The 17,430-nt window shown below is 33.2% G+C and overlaps 2 protein-coding genes and 1 long non-coding RNA gene across 3 annotated transcripts; all 3 read right to left on the bottom strand.

The window, feature by feature from the left end:
- Positions 1-5: 5 nt before the first annotated feature.
- Positions 6-4,454, bottom strand: LOC132190389 (uncharacterized). Its single transcript, XR_009441129.2, has 2 exons — positions 2,827-4,454; positions 6-473 (listed from the first exon to the last, which is right to left on the bottom strand). It is a non-coding gene; the product is annotated as an uncharacterized LOC132190389 (long non-coding RNA).
- A 3,759-nt stretch (positions 4,455-8,213) lies between these two features.
- LOC132190998 (uncharacterized) lies at positions 8,214-13,583 on the bottom strand. Its single transcript, XM_088510650.1, has 7 exons — positions 13,449-13,583; positions 11,500-11,608; positions 9,985-10,114; positions 9,723-9,892; positions 8,776-9,061; positions 8,517-8,683; positions 8,214-8,377 (listed from the first exon to the last, which is right to left on the bottom strand). Exons 2-7 carry the CDS (start codon positions 11,540-11,542, stop codon positions 8,214-8,216), a joined length of 960 nt encoding a protein of 319 aa, XP_088366776.1. The 5' UTR covers positions 11,543-11,608; positions 13,449-13,583.
- A 2,150-nt stretch (positions 13,584-15,733) lies between these two features.
- Positions 15,734-17,413, bottom strand: LOC132190997 (uncharacterized). The gene is made up of 6 exons (XM_088510698.1): positions 17,365-17,413; positions 17,040-17,169; positions 16,757-16,929; positions 16,341-16,626; positions 16,080-16,246; positions 15,734-15,897 (listed from the first exon to the last, which is right to left on the bottom strand). The coding sequence occupies exons 1-6, from the start codon at positions 17,411-17,413 to the stop codon at positions 15,734-15,736; spliced, it is 969 nt and encodes a 322-aa protein (XP_088366824.1).
- Positions 17,414-17,430: the final 17 nt, after the last annotated feature.

The raw sequence follows: 17,430 nt of genomic DNA, 5'->3' as shown, positions 1-17,430 counted from the left end.
ATATATGGACAAAATGCAATCAAAGTTTTAAACTTAAGATTTAGACAAAGTTCTTGGCAAAGGTACCTTGAATACTAAGGTACTTTTCTTGAATTTGATCAAACACAAAAAATCTTATGTGCACGTTGACCTCCCAGCCAAGTGGGAGATCATTGGCAGCTACTATTGCCAAGAATAGAGAGATGTGGCCGTTACCATTACTATTCGTGTTCCCATTAATTTGGGTAGAGTACCAATCTCCTAGACATGAAAACGAAAATGCTCATATTTTTATATTAAAAGAAAAAGAAAAAGAAAACCAATAGCCAAAAGAAGAAAGAGAGTCATGAAGATGCACTATTGATAGCTGCCAACTTCAAACTAGCGAGAGTGACATTTTTCCTCCTTCAACCCTAACAGTAATGAGAAATTATTGATTTGAAATGTATAATGATCATGAGCTAGTGGGAGATCTGTAGTTGATTGTACTATTCCTGAGAAAAAAAAAATAGAAAATGAGGAAAAAATATATTCAAAAGATATAAAGATAATTATTATTGTAATACTTTTTGTTAATAGTTGTGTATTCAATAAGAGGTCAGACTTCAGAGGGTTGGGCAGTAGAGTAATTCTTAAAGTTCCAAATCTTTCCTGTGAAACCTTTGTGTAATATATATATATATATATATATATATATTCTGAGATTATAGCAGGGGAAGGGGGGGAGGACTTTGGGCAATTTATGTAGTCAACAAGTAGCCAACAATTAGAGAGAGAGAGAGAGAGAGAGAGAGAGTACTATACCAGTTTCATCATCGTCATGAGGGTGAGGATGGCAACAATTACAAATATATATATATATAATTTATGTGCTTTCCGATTTCAAAACTAGGAACATATATTTTATGTTGTTCCTTTTTTTTTTAAAAAAAAAAAAAAAAAAAAAAAAGAAAAAGAAAGCTAGGAATAAAGAATAAAACTATTTATGTTTATGAATTCTTCTTACTGAGTCTCCTTTCGGCTCATTCAGTTTTATTTCTTGTTTTCATGTAAAAAACACACTGGGATAAGAGGCTGGAATAGGGGTGAGAACAATTATTAATTTTATAATATTTTTGTATCAGCTATTGTAATAAGTGTAATAAGAACTGTGGTCATAATTTGACATTATGCAACTAAGAATTATCATTTTCGAATTTCACTATTTATCATATTTCGTGATAAAAATTTTATATGTTTATCGTATCCTTTAAAATTAGAAATATATATATATATATAAAAATAAAAATAAAAACCCTTTAAACTAATAGCCGTTTATGATAGAGTCCTACAATGTTCAGAAGGTACTAAAGTAACCCATCAAACTATCAAAATGTATAAAAAATGCCACTTATTTTTTTATATTCCCATTACACCCCTATTCTTTTAACAAATAAAATAATAAAATAATTGTAAAAAAAAAAAAAAAAACCAATTTTTAAAAAATACAAAACAAAAAAAAAGGCGAATAAATACAAAAAAAAAAAAAAAAAAAAGTGTTTTTTGGAATAAATAAATAATTAGTCATTGTAGTTAGCATAAATTACAAATTGCTTCATATCGTATGAAAGTAAAATCAAAGGTTCTTGAGATATTAAAAAAAAAAAAAAAACAATTTTGCCCCTGGAGTCAAATTCCGTTAAAAATTTGTTTTTATTCGCCTATTGGTTTTTTTTTTTTTTTTTTACAATTATTTTATTATTTTATTTGTTAAAAGAATTGGAGTATTATAGGAATTTAAAAAAATAAGTGGTCTTTTTGATACATTTTGGTAGTTTGATTAACTACTTTAGTACATATTGAACATTGTGGAGCTCTATTGCAAACAAGTGTTAATTTGTAGGGTTTTTTTTTATATTTTTCTCTTAAAATTAAGTACTTTGATAGATGATTGAGTCACACTATTGAGGCGCAACAGTGCCGCTCTCCTCACATAGACAGCTCTTAGAACATGCTTTGCAGAGTGCAATTTTAAATGCCATAAGTGACTTTGACTTCTCTCACTAGACCTTAATTACTTTTCAAATTGAATGATCAAAGGCCAAATCCAACCCACACAATCCAAAGAGATATAAAAGAAATTTGGTAAAGTCTCAAGGAGTCACCTCAAAGAACAAAATCAGTTTAATTCATCCATTCTAATATTTCCATAGCAGTACAAAAAACACTCATTATTCTCCGAACAAAAATTATAATGTGATTGAATTACAAAATATCACAAACTCTTAAAATTTAAATAAAAAATTAAATTAAATACTAATAACGTAATTACTTAATAAAAATAATGACTTTTTTATTTTTATTTTTATTTTTTATATAAGTAATAAAACTAAGGACTTAATTAATTCTCTTGTCTTCCCGCATCATAATTCATTTCACAAACTAGAATCTGTCGCTTTCGGTCCTCGCTTGGACTAAAACTTTTAGAGGCCTTTTACCAAACACAGACACCGCCTCTCACGCTGAACCGGACATGAACAGCCTCCTCAAATACACATAAACACTCTTGCCCAGCCACAACACTTTAACACGATTTGCATTAATGGAGAGGAGAATTTAAACCGAGATCGAAGGAATTTCAGAGGGAGGTGGGTAGAGAATTAGAGAAACATTTTGGATGATATGCCGAATTTCGTTCAAATTATTATTTTTTATTTACGGACTTTTTCTTTCTATTTTAACTTTTCCAAGAAATACAACAAGTTATATCACTTTTTCAAGACCTGTGGCGCCTTTGTTTTCAGAATGGAATATAAGCACAACAAGAAAGAGGCACAAGAAAAAAAAAATGAAAGAATTTTTCTTTACCTCAGCATTAATGGCGACGAAATTGGATGAAGTTAATCAGTACGGACGCGAAGCCTGGGAGTTCTCTTCAGATAACAGAGTCCCACCTCCGGTTAGATCTCCGATCCTGAAAGCCTCAGCCTTCCCCTTCCTCAACTTTCATTCCTTTCCTGTAAAGACTCACAGCGTAACTCTGTTCACTGGAGCCCAAAGTTTTTTGCTCTTGAAGTGCGTTTGGCTCAAAGATTGTGCTCTTTAAAGGTACTTTTTTCTTAAAAATTTGGGTCAACTCTTTATAGTAACTCGGTTCATACCTCTCCATTTTTTTTTTTTTTAATGTCTGTAAAACAGCAAAATGTGACACTTGACATACAAGAAAATTGCAAAATCGATACCTCGGTTGTTTTCCTCAGTCTAATGGAATTACTATAATAAAATAAACTAACCTTTTAAAAAAAAAAATTAATATTCTTGTCCACTTCACGAGCTGGTATTGGTCGTCATTCTAATACACACCGGAAATTAATATCTAGGTCCTCCCCATGTTTTCTCATACACACTGTAGATTAGTCGTGTTAGAATGCTCTGATATCATGTTAGAATAATTGAGAGATATAGAATAGTGGAAGAATAATAGGGAAAGCAGAAGCACACAATGGACTACATTGTATTGATATTAATTGATAATGAATGACTACAAAGACTTCTATTTATAAAGAGGTTATGAGTAATAAGTAAGTAACCTAATAGACTAAAGAAAGGTAAACCTAGTAGACCTAGAACACATAAGAGGTAAACCTAGTAGACCTAGAACACATAAGGAAATAAATAACCCTAACATAATATTCTTAACATTCCCCCTCAAACTCAAGGTGTAAGCTTAAGTTTGGATAAAATAAAGGGAAAGAAAGAGTTGAATTCGCCGAAAAAGAGTTGCCGAAATAACGCCATAAAAATTGCTAGAGACCAGCAGATTCTGCGTCAATTGAACAATGCATTTAAGGTTCACTTGGTTATAATTTGACTTGAAAACCATATACTAGTAATTAAGAAGCTCGCCGGGTTAGATGAGAAAAGCAAGGCCAGTTAAAAAGGGGCTTCTTTGGCCCGTAACCCTTGGACTGTCTCGCCTGGTTAGCTGAGTTAAAGTCTGACCCAAAAATTCTAACTAGTAGATCGTCTCGCTTGGTCGGCTAAGATAAGCAGAGCTGGTTGAAGAGGCTAATCATGCCGAAAATCCTTGGACCGTCTCGCCTGGTCGGCTGAGCTAAAGTCTGACCCAAAAATTCTAACTAGTAGATTGTCTCGCCCAGTCGGCTCAGTTAAGTAGGGAGAAAAAGGGCCAGTTGAAGAGACTAATCATGCCTGAAACCTTTGGACCGTTGAAAAGTCTAATCCAAAAAATTCTCACTAGTAATGGATCAAAGGCCTAAGAGAGACTGTAGTGACCGGTGATGGCGGCATTTGAGAAGGCATAAGTGGGCCGGTTGAAAGGGGCTTCTTTGGCCTGAAAACCTTTGAGCCTGAGGAAAGATTGATCTAACCCGAGAGTGCCTACCGCAAGAAGAATAAACTGGATTGAACTGCGCCAAAGAAAAAGGTTGTGGAACCGAATTGAATAATGTATGAACTGACTTGAACCGCACAAAACAAACGCCTAAATTTGGAGAAAAATCTTGTTTTCTGCCATATAGAGATGCCAAAAGTAAAAAATAGACTACAAATTTAAAATCAGGACAAAAAAATTGAGTGCGAAACACCTGGCTGGTAACCTTTGAGTCTAGTCAAAGTCAACGATCAACGGTCAACACTGTAGAAACTCAAAGTCAAAATTCAACCTAAGAAAGTCAACTATGGCAAGGTGCTGACATGGCAGAGTCGTTGACGTGTCCATTCTATTGACATGCCTAGGGTTGACGTGGACTATGCCTGATGTGGCATAGGTGATGACGTGGCACTGCTAACGTATTGCTGTGATGATGTGGTGGTAGGGCTGACGTGGCTGCCTGAGAGGTTGCCACATGGCTGCTAGAAGGGAAGTAGACGCTGGCGCATGTGGTGCACGCACTAGACATTGCGATAGCGCTGTGGCGCGTGAATCCCACGCGCAGTGACTTCGGATGGCACGTGAGGGAGTGTGGACTGTCGGAATGGGATTCTATCGGCGGTTCTGGAGTCACCTGAAGGAGATCTATCGATTGGTGGGCGGAAAGTAGTGATCGAACCACCATGGAGGTCTGTGGCAGAATGGCAGTGGTGGAATAATTGGAACTTGAGGCGGCTCGTGGAGGCGCGTCCCATAACCTTTGGCCTTCTAGACGGAATTGAGACTACCGGCGAAAGATCTATGAAATGGCGCCGCAACCTGGCTGATTCACCGAGCATGGCGGCGCGTGAACAAATCGATAGCACCTTTAGGTTACGATGAGGTTGTGTACTTGTGTGTGGCGGCTACGGATTTATAGGCTGGCACGATTTTGAGACTACGGGCAGCAGAAAATTTGGCAGCGCTTGATGTAGGACGACAAGACTGAAATTCGTCAAAAGGAAAACGCCAGAAAAGACGTTTATTGAAGGCCACAGAAAAGTAGCTCTGATACCATGTTAGAATGCTCTGATACCATATGAGAATAATAGAGAGATACAGAAGAGCAGAAGAATAATAGGGAGAGCGGAAGCACACAATGAACTACATTGTATTGATATTAATTGATAATTAATAATTACAGAGACCTCTATTTATAGAGATGTTATGAGTAATAAGCAAGTAACCTAATAGACTAAGGAAAGGTAAACCTAGTAGACCTAGAACACATAAGAAAATATATAACCCTAACATAATATTCTTAACAAGCCGAATTTTTTTTTTTTTTCCTCAAACAGAGCTTAGCCATGAAATCCCACCAGATTAGAGATGTTAGATTTGTCCGATAATTCATTGGGTGGTATAGAATTCCTTCAAATGTATCGGAGTGCTCTAACCTCAAGGATATCATACTTGGTTTTAACTTTTAACCATCTGGTAGGGGAAATTCCTATTGAGACTCAAATCTCAAAAGAGATATGCATGTCTTTTTTGTAGTAAATTAACCTGCAGACTCAAATCTCAAAAACCCATCTCTTACACGTACAGAGAGAGATGGGTATTAAAGTCAACGGCTAACCCATCCTCAACCAAGCTGTAGGTGATAGATCACCTTCAACCTTCATTCGATCTGGAAGACAGCAAGAGGAGAGAGATAGAGAGAGATGAGTTGGCCAAGGCAATTACTAGCTGCTGTGGATTTCTTAGCAACGGGAGTGATTGTCTCGCCTGTAACTTTTTAATTTTTTAATTTTATTTTAGGTTTAGTTTATTTTATTATTTTAATTTTTAATTTTTTATGATACGTGACATATTTTGATAGTAACATGTGGCGATGACATGGAATTCCGTCAATATAGATTGACGAAAACTACCGAGGTATCGATTTTGCATTTTCCCATAAATCAAGTATCACATTTTGCTCTTTTGCAAACATAGAAAGAAAAAATAAAAAAATGTAAACCAAGGTACTAATAAAGTAGTTAGCCCTAAAAATTTAATAAAAGCTATGAAAAATATTCTTAATAAAAAAAAAATTAAACACTTATACAAAAATACTCTTAATAAAAAAAAAAATTCTAAAAAAATAGAAATGGCAGGACATGTTTTTAGGTTTTAAATTCTTTTTAAGTTTTTATTTATTTTTTTCTCATTTTTTTAATTTATAAGAATATTTTTGCTTTATTAAAAAAATTTATAGTCAAATTTGTATTTTTCCTAATATTGAAAGACATTAACAATTTTGTTGCTGGTTTTCTCTCTGGACCTAGAGAGAAAAAACCAGACGTGTGGGGAGGAGGGAGCTCTTCTCCCTCCTTCTTTCCCCTCCCTTCTACTCTCCCCTCTCTCTTTTTTGCTTATGCTGTGTTGCCTCCATCCGCTTTCTACCGTGCTGCACCGCTCTTCGCCTCTCCGGAATCGGTTGGGCTCGACTGTTGTAACTGTTTGCTGGTTTTTATTGTGTTTTTGTTTGTAATAAGGGTTTGACGTTTACTTAAATCTGTTTTCATGAGCGATCTTTGAGGGTGAAAGTTTTTGTCCGGGCCTTTTGGTCAAGGAGGATTAGTTTCGGTGTGCGGGTTTTGCTCTTGTGGCCAGGAAAATAAAAGTTAGGAATATGGGTTACCTATGTATTAAATTGAGTATGCCTAGAACATATATTTTCTATAACTGAAGTTTGGAAATGAGTTAGCAAATGTTAAAGTCATCGATAAAACTTGATTGTAATATTTTATATTTGTCTCTATGACATTGTAACCTTATAGCTTTGACTATAGTTTATTAGAGCTTTATGCTTTCTGATGGAAGGGTTTTATTCTTTTGATCTTTTTTCAATAAATAAATATGAAAGATTCGCTTAAAAGAAAAGAAAAGAAAAGAAAAGAAAAAACAATTTTGTTGCTTATTTGTAAATGAGTGGGCTTAAGTGCAGTAAAAAATGTATAACAAATGTATTATAGTTTTTTAAACTGAATACAATAAATTTTTTTTCATAAAAATTTTCAAATTTTCAAATTAATTAATTTTTTTTTTTTTTTAAGAATCAAATTAAAATTTGACAATGTGTTTTTTATTTTACAGCACCCAAGTAAATCCAATTTAATAAAGTAGTAAATTCTTGTGGTTTAGCCTTTTTGATGTAGCACCACGTCAACTCGTAGAAAACAGGGCAAATGAACCGCTGCGTGAATAGTAGTAATGTGAAGAGTCTTTTAGTCGGTCACTAAAATCAAACACTCAACACGCATCTCAATGGATGTATGATGTAGTTGAATCAATGGTCAAGATTGAATTTTTCAAAATTTCTTTTTCATTTTTTCTCTCTTATTAAATGCTTATAAAAATAAGTCAACTTTAAAATTCAATCTTGACCGTTGATTCAACTACAGCATACATGCTGTTATTTTAATAACAGCATGTAAGCCGGATCCATACTTGCATAGTCTGAATTGTTTGATTACAATGATAGATATATAGGCCTCAATCGTACCACTTATTAATTAGAAAAATTATTTTTCATTCTATTTTTTTATTTACTTTCGTATAATAAATGAGTGAATTCATCATTAAATTTGTATGAAACTCACATAAATTTATAAATTAAATAATAAATTTATTAGATTTGTAAAAATAATAATAATAATAATAATTGAAAGATAATTGAGAAAATGATGACTAACATACATCTATTGATAAACTTAAACAATAAAAAATTTAATATCTTGAATAAACATAAATGAAATGATAAAAGGAAATGGACTAAAAATGGATATAAAGCAACTAGGTTATTTGATTATTATACTTATCCAATTTAAACATAATATTAATTTGAGGAGAAATTCTTAACGGCGGATATGACATCAATTTTGCATTCAATGAACAAAGTATCAGCAATCAAGTAGCCCTTTGATGTGTCGGTGAGATCTCTTAGTGCCAAAAAGTTGGGGAAACCATAACCAGTGTTGTCATCAGAGAACCAGTACTCCACTGTAAGGTAAGAGTTTGTCATATTATTAGATTTTCTTCGATTGGTTTTTCATGTAAATTTTCAAAAGAATTGTCTTATGTTTCGGTAAAAAAGAAATGAAAGTTACGAGCATATTGTTGTGAAGTCAAGAGAACGGACCTGTCTTTTCAAGGTGATTACTATTGATTTGGTCCCTTATACGTAACTTGTATTTTGCGTACACTTTTCTGTTAGATGAAAGACTTTTTGAACCATCCGGAACGAGAAAGAGAGACAAGAATGGGATTGATTCTCTTCCAATTCCTTTCGGATAGAGTTGCAACTTCCTATATCCAAGATATAAACATAAAGGTTGTGAACTAACATAATAAGTTAACCTACTTGATATTGATAAAAAAGAGCAAAACTCCAATCATACCATTTTCGACCTTCAACAGTGAATTGCTCTGAGTAAGAAACTTCATCTTTCAAGTCAGCAAACTTGTCAATCTTCCAAGTGAAATAATTTTTTTGAGGCTTATTTATCATAGACAAACTCTCCCCTTTACCAGTAGCTTTAATAACAAAAACTTCCACCCCAAAGACACACGTGTCATCAACAAGATAGCCATTTGATAGATCATTGAGAGTCTCATGGGAAAGCAACTGGGCAAATCCCCATTCGGTCTTCAAATTATGAAAGCGTCTTACTCTCCCATTTGCATCTGAGTTGTCGAGGTTCACAAGCAATTGTAAACTCACATATAATAATTTCAACATAAATATATTAGCAATGTAATATCCTAATGGACAAATTGCAAGTAGAGCTTTAAACTTAAACTCAACTCTAAGGATCTGTTTGGGATTGCGTTTGAGGAGCCTAAAAATGCGTTTAATACTCAAAAAGCTCGTTTGAAGAAAAAAGTAATCGTTTGGTAAAAAAAATTAAAAGTACTTTTAAGGGTCTAAAAAGCCTAAAAATAGCCAAAACGAACTTTTCGCAAAAGCTTAAAAATAAAGCTTTTGCTAAAGAGAAATACTACTCATCCTGAATTTTCTTCCCAAAAGTTGGTTCCCAAATGATGTGTTATCATCTCATGATTTGGTGATACACTTCCCAAAATAATAAATTTCATGAAATGATGACACATTATTTTGGAACTAACTTTTGGAAAGAAAATTTGGGATGTGTAGCACTCATCTTTGCTAAAAAGCGCATTTTGACTTAAAAGTTCTATTTCTCAAACGTAATTCCAAATATGCTCTAAATCTAATATTAATCATGGAGTAAAAAAGTATACTATAGATTAGGAAAAAAAAAAAAAAAAGAAAAAAAAAAGAAGAAGAAAGAGTATACTATAAAAACTAAGTTTTGGGCACAGGTACCTTGAACACTCAGGTACTTGTCTCGGATTTGATCATACACAAAGAATCTTATGTTCACATTAACCTCCCACCCAAGTGAAAGATCATTGGTACCTGCTATTCCCAAATATAGAGAAATGTGACCATTGCCATTACTATTCGTTTTCCCATTTGGGTAGAGTACCAATCTCCTAGACATGGAAAAAATGCAGATATTTTTATGAGAAAAAGGAAGGGGAAAAAAACAAAACAGCTGAAAGGAGATGGGGTCGTCAAGACACACCATTGGTAGCTGCCAACTTCAAACTGGCCAAAGTCACATTTTTCCTGTTTCATCTCTAAGAGTAATGAGAAATTCTGGATTCGAAATATATAATGAGCTGGTGGGAGATCTCTAGTTGATCGTACGATTTCTAAAATAAAAATAAAGATAAAGAAGAAAACATTATATTGTGATACTTTTTTGTTAATAGTTATTTATTCAATCATAGGTCTAGAGCGTTTTGCATGCGCAGTAGCGTAATTCTAAAATTTCCAAATCTAATCCTAATTAATAAACTACTTTCGATACTTTTCGACAATTCATACTAAATCAGAGAGAGATAGAGAGAGAAATGTTAACATTTTTGATAAAAATAAAATAAATTAAAAACAAATGTTAAGCCTCATTCTCTTTTATATATATATATATATATATATATATATATATATATATGGAGATGATTGAGATATGATCAGGAAAATGAAGCCTAGGCTTTCTCAAATTTAAAAGTATTTATTTGATTTTTTTACTATAAAAATTATCAAAACGCAATTTTTAAATTTTTTTAAAAAAAATTAAAGCTTTTGCTATAAAGCTATTTTTGATTATAAAAACTTTACTTTCCAACGTAATCCCAAAATGAGTATTCCATCATGCTGGTTTTTAAGTTTAGGGTTAAATACTAAATTAGTCCATGTGGTTTCATTACTTCATTTTTTCTACCCCTAAGGTTTCATTTTTATCACAGGAGGTCCTTGTGGTTTTGATAATAGATTAAGTTAGTCCTCCGTCAGTTGACCGTTAGTTGACTTAATGGAATTCTACGTTGACAAATCAAATGATGACACGTGACACTTACTTAATTTTTTTTTTAAAATTAAAAAAGAAATGTATTTTAAAAAAAAAATTGGGGGTGGCACGGCCACCCCCAAATGGCCAAGAGCCACCCCCAATTTTTTTTTGTTTTTTTTTTTTAATTTTTTAAAAATAATAGTAATAAGTAGGTGCCACGTGTCAACATTTGATTAGTCCATGTGGAATTCCGTTAAGTCAACTAACGGTCAACTGACGGAGGACTAACTTGGTCTATTATCAAAACCACAGGAACTTCTTGTGATAAAAATGAAACCTTAGGAAGGAAAAAATAAAGTAATGAAACCCCATGGACTAATTTAATATTTAACCTTTATGTTTATTTTAAAACATTAATAAATTTTAACTCAAAAATACATGTTTGAAATGCAAGCAAGAATTCTGGCCATGCATCTTTTTCATACAGTTCTATTGGTAAGTCGGTGTTCATACACATCTGCTTATTGTAAAAGATATTCAGGAAAAACTGTTGGTTGCAATATTAGAATTGAACTTGCAAGTTGTACATTGTTGCGAAATTTAAATTGCCAACTCCAAATGTGTCCAAGTCGCAGCATCAGAATCCACTACTTTCGATACTTCTTGACAATTATTAATACACTAAAGAACATGAAGCAAGTCACCAAAAATCAGAGAGAGAGAGAGAGAGAGGGGGTATTATACCAGTTGCATCATTTTCAGCAGAAAGAGGGTATACCACTTCCATGTTTTTCTTTTGAACTCTTCTTTCTCCTGCTTCTGATATTCTGAGGAAGCTCAATGAACTACGGCCCTGCATGCATTAAGGAAGGAGTTTCAATATATCTGGGCTACTCCATGGTCGTTTCAGCCACACAACTTTGTTACTTAGTGAAAAGCTCTCAAGGGATTCAGCAGCACAACTCAAGAGGAAGGGAAAGAAGAAAATGATTGAATTACACTATTGATGTACATAGGTGCTGCTTTGCTCACATAGAGGCTATTATAACATATGAGATGCGATTTCAAATGTTATAAAAAACTTTGCATTCTCTTACTAGAAGCCAACTAATTTTCAGATGAAATAATCAAAGAATCGATCCAACACACAATTTGAAGATACATAGGAAAGTTTGGTAAAGTCTCAAGGAGTCACATCAAAGAAAAAAATCCGTTTAATTCATCCATTTTAATATTTCCATAGCAATACAAAACACTTAAAATAAACTTTAAACAAAACCCTAAATATAATATAATTGACTTTTGGCCAAACCCGAATTACAAAATATCAACACTCTTAAAAATTAAATACTAATTGTTAGAGTATTTGATATTATTATACTTTATTATGTTTCCTTATAGATTTTAGGGTTTAGTTTAGGGTTTCTTGCCCACTACTTCTTCTCTCTTTATAAATAAAGAGTTATGTAAACATATCATAATATAGAAGAGAATATAAACTAGTCAATACAATGTAGTCCTTATATGCTTCCACTCTCTCTCTCTCTCTATTTTCTCCCTCCTTTCGCTTTCTAATATATTTAACACTAGTAACGTAAGGACAGAGTTTTCTTCCAAACTGGGTTGGAGAAAATTCCTCCAACCTATTTTATAAAAATGACATATATAACTTTTCCTGTGAAAAAAACATGTTTTTTAAATAGCATGGGAGAAGTATATGCTTTTTGAATAAAATTTCTTTCAACTTTGTCCTTGCAATTTTAAAAAATGTGCTTCTCATATGAAAAGTGACACATGCCATTTTTATAAAATATGTTTGAGAAATTTCTTCCAACCTAATTTGAAAAAAAACTATGTTCATAGCGTAATTACTTAATAAAAGTATAAAACTAAGGGCCCGCTTGGTTTGTTGAATAGACCATTGGAATGGAATTGTCTAAAGGAATAGACAAGGTTTTTCAAAAAAAAAATCCACCCACAGTAGGGCCTGGGTGGCACAGCCACCCTCGCACCTTCAACAATTTTTTTTTTTTTCTTTAATTTGAGTTTTGGAAAAGTTAGAAATCATATGATTTTTTTAGTAATTGTGGTTCAATTCTAATTATAAAATATGTGTTGCTACCAAACTATAAATTAGAACAAGTATTCAATTCTAATATTTTCTATTTCTAGTAATACATATTTAGTTTCCTAACAAAATACTTATTCCACAAACCGAACAAATCATAATGACTAAATTAACTCTCTTGCCTTCCCGCATCATAATTCATTTCACAAGTAGCACCAGTCGCTTTCGGTCCTCGCTTCGACTAAAACTTTTAGAGGCCTTTTACCAAATATCGACACCGCCTCTCACGCTGAACCGGACATGAACTCCCGGTCTCCTTCCTCAAATACGCTCTTCCCCAGCCACAACACTTTAACACGATTTGGAGAGGAGAAATTAAACCGACAATAAAAGAAATTTCAGAGGGAGGTCGGTGGAGAATTAATGGAGAAACATTTTGGAGGATATGCCATTTTTGCTTTCTATTTTAACTTGTCAAAGAAATACAAGAAGTTATATATATATCACTTTTTCAAGACCTGTGACGCCTATGATTTTTCTGAATGGTACATAAACACAACACGAAAAAGGCACCCAAAAAAAAAGAAAAAAGAATGAAACAATAATATATATATATTTTATTTACCTCAGCTTTAACGGCGATGAAATTGGATGAAGGTAATCAGTACGGAGGCGAAGTCAGGGAGTTCTCTTCAGATAACAGAGTCCCAGCTCCGGTTAGATCTCCGATCCTGAAAGCCTCAATCTTCACCTTCCTCAACTAAAGATTCACAGCGTAACTCTGTTTAGAGGAGCCCAAAGGTTTTTGCTTTTGAAGTGCATGTGTTTGGCTTTCTTAACGGCTAAGGCGAATCTTTTTATTTTCTTCAAAAAAAATCAAACGTCTCTCAAACTAGAAGGGAATAGGGATTCTCATTATCTCCTCACACTTCAATTTGCATCAATACCTTCCCAAATTATTAAAATTTGTCAAAGAATAATAAAAATAAAAATAATTTAAAATTCTAATTTTTTTTTTTTTTTTTAAAGGCAGGATCATATTTTTGGTTTTTCTTTTATACCCTTTTTAACAGAATTTATAAGGCTATTTTCGTCTTAAAATTCTAAACTTTAATCTGCGAAAAAAGTTTAAAGGGACATTAACAATAAGAAATAGTTTGAGAGGTATGCAGACTAGCTCTTGCCACCTTTTTTTTTTGGCTTATAATTCGCTTCAAGGTAATTGCCCGTGTGAATTAAATTTACTTCTATCACTTTTATAAAATTTGATGGGATTTGGCTTAAATGCAGTAAAAATCTATAACAAATTTGTGTGGAACTTACGTAAATTCACAAATTAAATTATGTATTTATTAAATTTGTAAAAAGAGATAGTTGAAAGATAATGGAGAGAATGATGTATAACATGTGTTGGTTCTTGTGTTGACTTACTTCAGTTCCAAAATGCAGATACTATTGTTTATGGGCTCAAACATTGATATAGAATGCTCAAAATCTAATCTTCACCGTTCATAATGTAGATTCATGTGTTATGAACGTCCCTGCAAAATTTCAGCTCAATCGGACCACAAACGCCTATCAATTGGAGCTGTTGATCAAGACTGGACAGCATTTCCAAAATGCTGTTTCACCCATTGCATGCCTTGTCCGGACAGGCCTTCCCCGGGTTCGGACCGCATTTCCAGAAACCTTATTTTTACTCCGCAAGGCCCTGTCTGGACAGCCCATTAACCTGTCCGGACACCCCGTAAGTTTTAGGCCAAAAAACGTGATTTTAAGTGGATTAAGTCTAGGGTTTTGTCGGGAGTATATATACATCATTTTAGAAGAGAGAGGCACGAATTTTCACTCCAAGAGAATTCGTCGGAGGCTGTACTAAGAGAGATCATATGTGGTGAGCGTTAAATTAAATTTCTTAGAGTTTTAGTTATTCCTTTGATAAATCTACGGTTGAGAAGTCTATCGGAAGGGTCCGGTAAATGAGAATCACGTTGAAGAAGATTGTGAGCAAGGAGACGAGTTGTAGGCTTGTCGATCTTACAGAGCCAAGGTTTTGCAAAGAGTTGTAAGTGTTCCTAGTGTCTGTAATCTCTAGATAATCTTTTGATAGTGATTTCTTGGGTTTGGCTGCCTCGGAGAGGTTTTACTTTTAGATCGGTTTCTAAAAGGTTTCCTCTTTGTAACAAAAATATTTGTGTCTGCCTCTTTATTGCTTTATATATTTTTGGTGATTGAATTGTTTATTGATTCATAGTATTAATTCCGCATAAATTGTGATAAACAAGTTTTTGGAGTCGGCATAGCGTTTTTCAACATGTAATCTTAAACAATAGAAAACTTAATATCTTGGATAAACATAAATAAAATGATAAAAAGGAAATGAACTAGTAGTTAGGTATAAAGCAACTATGTTATTTGATAAGGTAAAAAGAGACAATATTATATTTCTCCAATTTATTCATTATATATATATATATATATATATATATATATATATATATATAACCCTTACATAGGTCTATTTCCAATTTTTTACGGACAGTTGGGATGTAAAGGAGTACTTTTAATGTCTAGCAACAGGCCTGCCGCTATAACAGCCCCAAACAATAAGAAAGCTGATCAATTTTGGTCTGCCGCCTATTGTCAGACGTCTTCCACTGAAAAACATTAATAAATAGCTCAAAACATAAAATATTTAAAAGTTTTGACATGTCCACACAAGAGGGGGAGGAGGATTCGAATTAATGACCATCGCTTCATTAGGCGTGGTCCTAGCTGATTGAACTACCTCTTGTGGACTAAAATATTTAAAAGTTAATACTACATCCAAATCAGAATTTTTTTCAAAATATATATATAATCTAAAAACCATTAACAAAATAAAATATGTCTCTCTGGATAATAATAACATTAATTTGAGGAGAAATCCTTAACTGCGGATATAACATCAATTTTGCATTCAATGAGCAAAGCATCATCCAACAAATAGCCTTTTGATGTGTCCTTGAGATCTCTCACCGCCAAAAACTTGCGGAAACCATAGCCGGCGCCGGATTTAGAGAACCAGTAATCAGCTGTAAGGTAAGAGTCGGTCATATTATTAGATTTACTTAAATTGATTTTTCATGTAAATTTTTAGTAACAATTTTCTTCTGTTCATGTCAAAAAGAAATGAAAGTTTGTGGCATTTTTTGTGAAAATAAAGAGATCGAATAGACCTTTTGTTTTTTTTTTCTAATAGATAAAGAGAATAGACCTGTATGTTCAAAATGATTGCTATTGATTTGGCTCCTTATTAGCAACTTGAATTTTGCGTACAATTTTCTGTTGGGAGAAAGACTTTTTGAATCATCTAATCTCAGATAGAGAGATAAGTTTGTGTTGAGTCCGATTCCACTTCCCTCTGGCTCGAGCCTCAACTTCCTATATATCCAAAATACAAAGACAAAGATTGTAAACTAAAATATTGTAAATTGAGATCATTGATATACAAGAGCTAGCAAAACTTCAATCATACCATTTTCGACCTCCAACAGTGAATTGCTCAGAGAAATAAACTTTATCTTTCAAGGCCGTATAGTTGTCAATCTTCCAGGTGAAATAATTACGTTGAGGTTGACATATCATGTACAAACTCTCTCCTTTACAAATACCTTTAATAAAAAGAACTTCCACCCCAAAAACACAAGTGTCATCAAGAAGATAACCATTTGATGAATCATTGAGAATATCATGGGAAAGCAACTGGGCGAATCCCCATTCAGTCTTCAAGTTATGGAAGCGTTTTACTCTCTCATTTGTATCTAAGTTGTTGAGGTTCACAAGCAATTATAGTCACTTATCAAATCCCAAACATAATTAAATATTATAGCAAGGTATATATATCCAGATGGACAAATTGCAAAGCAAAGCTTTAAACTTAATCTCAAGTACCTTGGATAATTAGGTACTTGTCTCGGATTTGATCAAAAACAAAGAATTTTATTATGTTCACGTTAACCTCCCAGCCATGTGGAAAATCTTTGGTATCTGTTATTTCCAAGTATAGAGAGATGTGACCTTTCCCATTGCTATTCTTTCTCCCATTTGGGTAGAGTACCAATCTCCTAGATATTGGATACCAAAATTCTTACATTTTACTATTCGAAACAAAAAAAGAAAAAAAAGAAAAAAGAAAGTAACAGCTGAAAGAAGAAGTGTCCAGATGATACAGTACCATTGATACCCCTCAACTTCAAACTGACCCGAGTGACATTTTTCCTCCTTCATCCCTAATAGTAATGAAAAATTCTTGATTTGAAATGTATAATGAGGTGCGGGGAGATCTCTAGTTGATCGTATCATTCCTGAGATTTTTTTTAAAAAAAAAAATGATTGAAAAGTATAAAGTTCCAAATCTATGATGTGAAACATTTGGGTAATTTATTCAGCATAATTAATAACAATTAACAAACTACTTGCGATACTTTTTTAATAATTAATACTAAATAAAATAAAGCAAGTCACCAAAAATCAGAGAGCGAGCAAGAGAGAGAGAAGACCAATTGCATCATTGTCAGCAGGCCGGGGATGCGAAGTTTTATTTCCCATGTCTTTCTTTTGAATTC

Source organism: Corylus avellana, chromosome 9, assembly GCF_965113065.1.
Source record: "Corylus avellana chromosome 9, dhCorAvel1.hap1.2, whole genome shotgun sequence".
Lineage (NCBI taxonomy): Eukaryota > Viridiplantae > Streptophyta > Magnoliopsida > Fagales > Betulaceae > Corylus > Corylus avellana.
The sequence above is the reverse complement of the archived record's forward strand: the minus strand, read 5'-3'. Positions and strand labels throughout refer to the sequence as shown.